This window comes from Malurus melanocephalus, unplaced genomic scaffold (assembly GCF_030028575.1).
Source record: "Malurus melanocephalus ecotype Western Australia unplaced genomic scaffold, MMel_1.1 scaffold_411, whole genome shotgun sequence".
Lineage (NCBI taxonomy): Eukaryota > Metazoa > Chordata > Aves > Passeriformes > Maluridae > Malurus > Malurus melanocephalus.
Genome location: NW_026623643.1, coordinates 415,778 through 425,176, shown reverse-complemented (window position 1 = coordinate 425,176; position 9,399 = coordinate 415,778). Strand labels below are relative to the sequence as shown.

Below are 9,399 nucleotides of genomic sequence, written 5' to 3'. Positions count from 1 at the left end.
CAAATCACTTTCATTCCTGTATCATTATTTTCACACCACTTCCAGCTAGTTAGAGCTGTACTCTGTACTCGAGGCAGGGTGGGAGGTGGGTAGAAATGACATTTCCCTCCAGCACAGAAAATAAACAAACTCTCCAAACCAGAACAAGAAGTTTTCAAGAGAAATGCCATTCTTTTTGTGTAACCCCAAACAGCAGCTGCTTTTCTGGCACTGCAGCTTCACCTGCTGAACGTGGAAAGCAGAGTGAAGACCATGGAGAATGTTTTCTTGCCTATAAAGAGTGTTTGGACTCCCACAGCAGCTCATTTAACCAGAGTTTTCAAAGGGGTTTTTCTCCCTCACTCTCCTTCTCTGCAGAGGAATAAACAAGATAAAACAGGGAGCGAAATAAAAATAGAAAAGGCAAAAAAAGAAAAAAAAATTGAAAATTTGGGTTCCATGTCCTTCTTCCCTTACTGAGGGCCATCTTGTGGGATTGGGCATTGCAGGTTCCCCTCGCTGTGCCCTTGTCCATGAAGCCCCTACTGAGCTGGGCATTTTCATGTTCTCACAACCTGCACACAGCACAAGTGTCTGCTCATGGATGGAGCTTTCCTTGTCCTGGTAAAGCAGCAGCTCCAATTCCCCCAAAATGCCTCCACCATGCAGCTGCAGTCTGAGTCCTGGGTGTGAGAACAGACACAAAATACTCAGGCAAAAGCTGTTGCCGTGGTGAGGACAGAGGCAGCTCATGTTAGCTCAGACTGCTGGATCAGGCACAGACAACCTGCAAATGCTCCACAGTATTGAAGGATTTGGGATAGAGGGAGAGGTTATTCAAGGCAGGTGTTTCAGCTCCAAAATGAATACATGCAGATAAATCCTCTGGGTTTTTCACTGAAGGATAAGCASAAGCAAATTTCAAGAGCTGGAGAGAGACATCAGGACACAAAGAGAAGCTGGGCAGTGAGAGATCCTGAGAGGAGGTGTGGTTTGACTATCAAAAATGAACASAGCCGAGCACTAGGAATTTCCCAATGATGTTTATTTTTCCTGTAGCCCACAGACACAGCTGGATCTGGCAAACAGAGCAGATTCCTTTTTTCCCATACAGTGTCCATGTGACACAAAGCCCAGGCTAACACTGTCATCAAGGACGTTCCGAGGGGCAGCAGCAGCAGAAGCAATGGAGATGGTGGACAGCAAGGCACGAGGGCAGGGAGCACCTCCTCTCCACTGCCAGAGAYGGGGTGCAGATATGCATCAAATCATTTTTTTTCTCATCTACACCAGACAAACACAGCACCATGCAACACGATCTGCAGCTGGAAGTGGGTGGAGAGCAGGATGTGGGCAGTTATTGCAGTTCTTTGAGTGCAGGACACAGGGAGGGTCTGGGGAGTGAGCAGGGTCAGCAGCTCTCACAAARCTCCCCAGGGGCATTTGCTTGGAGGGAACCACAATTCTCAGGATGCATCTACCAGGACAGACCTTTCCCTTGGAGCCAGATCCACTGGGCTGCATCTCAAAAGCAGTTCAAGTATCTAAAATACCGTGGAAAGAGATATCTGTTTTCTGTGCAGGAGGTGGATTATTGTGGTGTYTCATCAGGTTAAGGTTCCTCCCCAGGTGCTTTCCCTCCCAGCTCTGGCCCAGACCTTCACCTTCCACAGCATTTGCTGCCCAACCTGGCTGAGGGCAGCACCACCTCAAACATCATTTCCCTTCTAAAGGAAGATTTGGAAGAACACCTGATCACACTTTGCTGTTTGCAATCCCCCCTCCTCCCTCCAGCCCAGGCCACTCGGTGTGTGCTGTGCAGCTGCACAGGGGCACAGCCTGGGCTGTTGGTGACAGAGGGTGTCACACACATGGCACCACTGCCTTCACTTCATCTCACCCACTCACAGACCTTCCAGCACCCAAACACTCCTCTTCCAAGTGGTTCCTTCATCCCAAGCAACCTGCACAGAAGCAGCAGCCAGCCCAGAAGTCTCCACAGCGCAGGGTGACCCGTGCACCCCCTGCTTGCAGCTGGGACCTTTGCTCAGCCCTGGAGACTGAAAAAAAGGCTTTGGGAAGGGCAGGGCAGCTCCTGAGCCAGCACCACGCCCTCGCCTCAGCCAGTCACTGTACAAATGGACAACACACACACGTTATTTACAGCCCCTTTTTCACATGATGGAGCAGCTCTTGGCTCGGTCTTTCCTGATCTCTGTGTCCCCCAGGAAGTCCGTCCTGCCGGGCATTTGTGACGCCCGCTTCAGTCCCCGCTTGGAGTTGCTGCGCTTCAAGTTCTTGTGCACCCTGTTGACYGAGGCGAGCGTGGTGACATGGAACACGTCCCGGACGCTGTTCTCTGACACCTTGGAGGAGCACTCTGCGTAGGCCACCGCCCCGATCTGCCGTGCCAGAGCGCTGCCCTGCAGCCCGGGGAGAGAGGGAGGGACAGGGGAGAAGGTTGAGGTACTGCTGCTCTCCAAGGAGCCTGTCCTACAGCCCAAAGCCTGTCCTACAGCCCACAGCCTGTCCCACAGCCTGTCCCACAGCCTGTTCCATATCCCACAGCCTGTCCCATAGCCTGTCCTACAGCACACAGCCTGTCCCACAGCCAGTCCCATAGCCCATAGCCTGTCCTACAGCTTGTCCTATAGCCTGTCCTACAGCCTGTCCTACAGTCTGTCCCACAGCCGGTCCATAACCAGTCCCATAGTCTGTCCCACAGCCTGCCCACAGCCTGTTCCATATCCCACAGCCTGTCCCATAGCCTGTTCTACAACCTGTCCCATATCCTGTCCCCAAAGCCTGTCCCACAGCCTGTCCCATATCCTGTCCCATAGCCTGTCCCATAGCCTGTCCTACAGCCCACAGCCTGTCCCATAGCCTGTCCCACAGCCTGTCCCACAGCCCACAGCCGGTCCCACAGCCCACAGCCTGTTCCACAGCCAGTCCCACAGCCTGTCCTACAGTCTGTCCCCAAAGCCTGTCCCACAGCCTGTCCCATATCCTGTCCCACAACCTGTCCCATAGCCTGTCCCACAGCCTGTCCCATATCCTGTCCCACATCCTGCCCCACAGCCCACAGCCTGTCTCATACCCTGTCCCACAGCCTGTCCCATATCCTGCCCCACAGCCCACAGTCTGTCCCATAGCCAGTCCCACAGCCTGTCCCACAGCCCTGCCAGTGGCACCACGGGGACACAGCGGTGTCACAGCCCTGTGAACACAGTGCAAGGCTCTGGGAGAGCTCCAGAGGTCAGGGCAGCCTCCTGAGCTGGTGCAGAGCTCTGGGCCCTGAGTTGCCAACACTTTCTCATTCACACAGTGCCACCCCTGCTCAGAGCACAGCAGCAGCTCAGTGCCCCTGTCCCAGCTGGGGTCTGTCACCAGCCTGGAGACACTGCTGGGCCACTGGAGSCCACTGGCAGCAGYCCCTSACACCCCCAGCYGTGSYTTCCTTCCCCTGCAGTTTTGTCCCRATGCAGAACTCMAGCAGKAGAGTCCCTGGGAGCAGAGAGGCTGCACTGAACCAGGAGATGCAGAAGGACAACACTGCCCTTTAGCCAGTCCAGCCTGTCAAATCAGGCATTTCCACCTGCTTGGAGAAATGACTTTTTGGCTACTAACGGGGTGACTGCTCAGCAGAGCATCAGGAATAAACCAGGGTCTGCCAGAGCTGGGGACAAGGGTGCTGTAAACACAAGCAGCCACCACCAAATCAGCTACAGACAAGAGCTGGGTCACAGAGCACCTCAAAAAATTAGAGACCTTACTCCAAAGGAAATGTATGTGTGTTACAATAAATTAAAAAGTACCCACTGACATTTTGAAGAACTCTTTTTCAAAAATGCAGTGTCACATTGCAGTGATAGGCCATTTCAGATATGCAATATTAACGAAAAATTCAATTTTTCTACAACAAACGATCATRTTGAGGACATGTGTCCCCCCTGAGCCCTGCCCAAGCAGACCTGCTCGTGTGTCACGGGGATGAGGCGCTGCTTGGAGAGCTCCCGCAGGGTGTTGAGATCTGTCCTCATGTCCAGCTTGCAGCCCACCAGCACGATCTTGGCGTTGGGGCAGAACTCCTGCGTCTCCCCTTGCCACTGTGGAGGAAAGAAGAGGCTCTGGTGTGCACAGCTTTTCCAAACGGGGTGTCACAACTGTTCAGGCACTGATTAGCACGTCAGGGCTCTTTGATGATGGCCACAGGCAAGGATGGGAATGGCCAGAGCACCCCTTGGACAGCTTTATCCTCGCTTGTTCCAGGTTATGCCCTGCAAAGCTGCCCAATCCGAGCAGCAGTGCCCTGTGTGAGGCCACGGGAGGCCAGTCCTGGCTGTGGAAAAATAACATCTGGGCAATCTGGTGCTCAGATCTGAGACCTCACGGGTCAAACACGGCCAGCAGGGAGCTCTTTGCACTCTCACACACCATTTATTCCTGGAACYCACAYGTTAAARAYGTTATGATATTCACAGCATGGCTAYAGCCAGGGAAATTCAGGATTGAAGCAATGGAAGGAGAAGGCCGGGGCAAACAATGTTTCTCATATAAATGGTTCCTTTCAAGGCTCCCCAAATGAATGCCTGATGGCAGCTSTGCCTGCAGCAGTAAATAAATCCATCACCTGTGACCTCCCCTGGGGAGACCTGCACGGCTCCATCAGCATGTCAATGCCCCAGTTAYTTAGCTGGTGGTGCCCAAGTGGGAAGCAGATAATAAATAGAGATTACCCCAATTTAAGTCATCACTTGGAATTAGCAATTTCCTGCTACTCCAGCTGGTGGCTGAGCACATACCCTGGGCAATCAGAAGCAGAAAGRAAACCAAGCCACAATCAAGACACAACCAAGCCACCAAGCCCAGTGTCCAAAATCTCGTGGGAAAGTACCAAAAATGACCCAAACACCATTCAACCATTATCCAAAGCAACTACAAAATGTGAAAAATCTTATTTTCTACCAGGGGATTGTCTTAGATACCTTCAGGTGCCTGCTTGCCAAGGACCCAGGACTCAGGCACCCCCAGCCCCTGGAGATCACAGTGCTGCAGCCACAGAGCACCAAAGGCCAGCAGACCCTCACAGAACCTCACAGAACAGATCCAGATCCTTCTGCAGCTGGAATTCAATTTACAAAAAGGATTGGAGCTACTGTTCACACCTGGCAGAGGTCACAGCTTCTGCAGTGACATGGGCTCCCTGGCCTGTGGAGAGAGCTGTGACCCTCTCCCTGCATGACTGACACCTCTGGGAGCCCAAGACCTGCTGTGCCATCAAGATTTGTCAGAAGGAAGGCACCACTCTGTGAAAACTTGCTCTGCATGAAAGGCAGAGCTGCTTGCTTGCACACCCTTCAACTCTACATGCTGTACAGCAGCCCAGGCATCAGCAGGGCAGCATTAACAAAGATTTCCTCTGCTGAATTTTTGCCTCAGGCTTGAACAGGAAATGTTATTTTCCTTATTTGTCTGATATCACAAGGTAAAACCCATTTCAGCTTCACGGTGTCTCAGGAATTTTCCTCAGTGCCATAAGGAGTGAGGAAAGGAAAGGAACCAAAGGAAACAAGGCTTCTACTCAGAGGCACTTAAGAAATCCCGTGGGATTTAGGGTTTATTTTAAGTCACCATATCAAAAAAACATTGCCCAACAGCACTCWAAGCATCTGTGAGGCTGTGCAGGGAAAGCAGGGTGGACTCACACGAAGGGTGTGCAGAGAGACATAAATAACTCCCAGCCCCACCTAATTATTGAAGGGTTTGTATTTCATTAAGGTCTGAGTGGCTCACTTGCATTATTATTCTGCTGACTCCCAAGCTGAGCAGTGAATTCTTTCAGTCCACATGAAACGAGCTCCCTCCACCCAGCCTGYTTGGTACCCAGGACCTGCTCTGGGAGCCAACACTGAGCCATTGACCGATTTCTCTGAAGGGTCTTTGTCCCCTCACCAGGACACTCCTGAGACAAAGASCCACTTCTCAGCCCTCCCAGCAGCTGAGTAAGAGGCACTTGCTTCAGTTTGGCAAAATGTGGAGAGGCCAAGGGGGCAGGCAGCACAATGTGGCACGTTCAGGCYGTGTCCATCCCAGCCCTGGGGGCTCTGTGAGGACAGCAGCCACGGGAAACACTGCTCTGTGCTGCTTTTCATGCCTCAGAGAGTGTCACAGAGCAGACACCAGCCCAGGCTCCCCCCAGGACAGGATGCAGCTGCCAAATGCTTTCCTGCACAGCAGCACCACAGCTCCCTGAATTCCATGGTACAGGATCAAGAGATGCAATCGACTGGAAAACTGCTCACCATCCCTCCTGTGAGCAGCATTCTGAGCTGCTGGACTTCACTCATCTCAGAGGAACGCCTCATGTGGGACCTTCTTGCAGAAGATCTGGTGCTCCAGAGCAGATCCCCAAGTCTTGGAGGCTCTTGGGACCTGCCAGCTGGAATATCAGCTTTGCTGAAAGCCTCTAAGGTGCAGGGAGGAAATTCTGGGCTGCTCCTGCAGAGCTCAGCCATCCACTTCTGCAGGGGCAGGCTCAGGGCCCTGCCTGCTCYCCTGGCCAGGGCATTGTTCCATCTTATCTTATTAATTCATAGCCTTGAAATTCAGCACCRCAGCTCATTATTTTTGTTGACAAGCTACAGAGGAATGATTGCTGTCTTTTTTTGCTATGCAGATGCTGAACTGARGGGAGAGCCAAAAAACTGAGCACTCTGCTGGCTTGGAAACAGGCACCAGAGGCCACTTCTCAGCTGCTGCAGGCAATTCACAGTCACTGGTGGTTCTGCTAAAGGAGATCCATAATACCTTCCAAAGTCTGAATGCAAAACACAACAAATGTCCTACATTTCTCTACATTTCCCCATTTTTGTGTGAACATAGACCCCACATAGAACAAACACAACAAATACCCTGCATTTCTCTACATTTCCCCATTTTTGTGTGTGTGAACAGACAGACCCCACATAGAACAAACAACAAATGCCCTGCATTTCTCCACATTTCCCCATTTTTGTGTGTGTGAACAGACAGACTCCACAAAGAACTAACACAACAAATGCCCTGCATTTCTCTACATTTCCCCATTTTTGTGTGTGTGAACAGACAGACCCCACATAGAACAAACACAACAAATGCCCTGCATTTCTCTACACTTCCCCACTTTTGTCGGTGTGAATACAGACAGACCCCACCAGAACAAACACAACAAATGCCCTGCATTTCTCTACATTTCCCCATTTTTGTGTGAACAGACAGACCCCACACAGAACAAACACAACAAATGCCCTGCATTTCTCTACATTTCCCCATTTTTGTGTGAACATAGACCCCACATAGAACAAACACAACAAATGCCCTGCATTTCTCTACATTTCCCCATTTTTGTGAGTGTGAACACAGACAGACCCCACTCACACCATGCAAGCCACCATGAGCTTCACCATTCACAGGGCTCCTTTCAAATGGAAWCACCTCTCATCCTGCACCAAGGAGAGCAGCTGACCATCCTCCTCTGAGCACACAAACTCMAAACTGGAGCTTTGAGCCCTGGGACTCACCTTCTTGAGCACGCTGTCCAGGGTTTCGGGGCGGCTGATGTCAAAGCAGATGAGCACAGCATCCGAGTCGGGGTAGGCCAAGGGACGGACGTTGTCGTAATAGGCTGAGCCTGCAGAAAGGGGTGGGAGGAGGGCAGTGAGCAGGTGCCACCCCACTGATGGCTTGGTGACAAAAAGGGACAGCCTGAGACYCTCAGCCCTGTAATCCCAGTGAGAAATGGAGACACTGCCACATAAAGCAGAGCGCTCTGTTGAAGGCAAAGGGCGTTAACCCAAGCTTTCCACCATAAGGTTCAGCAGAGTTTGGTTTGCAGAGGATTTGATTCTTTTGTGGAAGTCAGAGGTTTTGCCCTTGTTTTCTCACATTTCCCCTTTCACAGAGGTGATTTTGCCTCGCTCTCCCTCCACAGTGAGCACATCCTGGTGCAGCTGTGCTGCTGGGGATGCCGATCATGTCATGCAGGAGGGAGCTCAGCAGGGCTACAGCACCAGCCTTGCTCAYTCCTCACTGGTGAGCCTGGATCCCATCAGAGGGAGCTCAGCAGGGCCACAGCACCAGCCTYGCTCACYCCTCWCTGGTGAGCCTGGATCCCATCAGAGGGAGCTCAGCAGGGTCACAGCACCAGCCTTGCTCACCCCTCRCTGGKGAGCCTGGATCCCATCACTTGTCATGCCAGTGCTGCACCACTAACAGTGGAAAGGTTTGGCTGAGGGAAGACAGGGATTGTTATTGCTATTTTTCATCCTCTCTTGCTATCTTTACACAGGAGAGCTTGTTCACATAGAGATTGTAAGAATTCATGACAGGTAAAAATGAATTGCCTCTTTTCTGGATTTGTGCTGGGAAAAGTCAGATTCTTTTTGGTGTATAAGTGACAGGTGAATGAGCTATAAATGTAAGGGGATGATTCTGCATTCTGTAGGAATTCTGTGAGCAGGCAAAGAGCCCAGCCTGAATCCTGCACAGCTTCTGCCACACACATGTGCGCATGCACACACCTTCAATGCAAATTTCAGGCATTAAAGTCACAGTGTGTCACAGTGTTTTTATTTGCAGCCCATTCCGTTGGTGAGTGCAGACACTTCAGCGAGCAGTCACGGAGCAATCAGCTCACTGCTGCACAAAAACACTGTTTTGGTTTTATATTGCACAGACAAATGACTTAAACTTCCTGGAGGGATGAGAAGCAGATGTTTATTTATGAAAAGGGGGAAACAGAGACACCAGAGTCCTTGTTGAATCTGCCTCCTCCAAAAGCAGGATTGCTCATCCTCGGCTGAGGAAGATGGACATGTTCCTGCTGCAGCCCCTGGGGATGTCTGGGCTGGCCCTTTCCCACCCCAGAGAAGGGCACAGCCCAGGTGTCAGGTGGCTCCTTGCTGAAGTTCAGCACCTGATGAATTATGGATGATGGTGGCTCATGTTTCTGGAAGGATGGGAATCTGCCTGGGCTGAGCACGAGAGGAGGAAAGGCTGATTCTCTGCAGGAGCTCCAGATGCAGGTCATGGGGCACAGTCCCCCAGCACAGCGCTGCACACCAAGCACTCTGCAAACACCCTGAACCCCTGTGCAGGCCTGGGGAGCACAGCCTGACACTCCTGCCTCTGCCCAAAATCCACACGGGGCTGTGGGGAACCCTGCCAAACCCTGCCCATGCAGCTCAGAGCATGGCACCAGCAACAGCAGAGCTCCGGGGCTCTGACCAGCCCTGCCCCTGCCCCTGCCACGCAGCCAGGGGAAGGGGCCCTGGACTCCTCTGCAGCTGGATTCCCAGAAAAAAAATAGCTCCAGGTGTCTCCAGCTGTTATAGCCAGGGAAGGGAAGGGAAGGGAAGGGAAGGGAAGGGAAGGGAAGGGAAG

The 9,399-nt window shown here is 52.0% G+C and overlaps 1 protein-coding gene across 1 annotated transcript in view; it reads right to left on the bottom strand.

Moving 5' to 3' along the window:
• Positions 1–706: 706 nt before the first annotated feature.
• Positions 707–9,399, bottom strand: part of RND2 (Rho family GTPase 2) — an 18,395-nt gene continuing 9,702 nt past the window's right edge. Inside the window, exons 3-5 of the mRNA XM_057379528.1 lie at positions 7,539–7,648; positions 3,951–4,085; positions 707–2,402 (exon numbers count right to left, since the gene is read on the bottom strand). Coding sequence (XP_057235511.1) covers positions 2,154–2,402; positions 3,951–4,085; positions 7,539–7,648 — 494 coding nt within the window. The 3' untranslated portion in view covers positions 707–2,153. The remainder of the gene's footprint in view (positions 2,403–3,950; positions 4,086–7,538; positions 7,649–9,399) is intronic.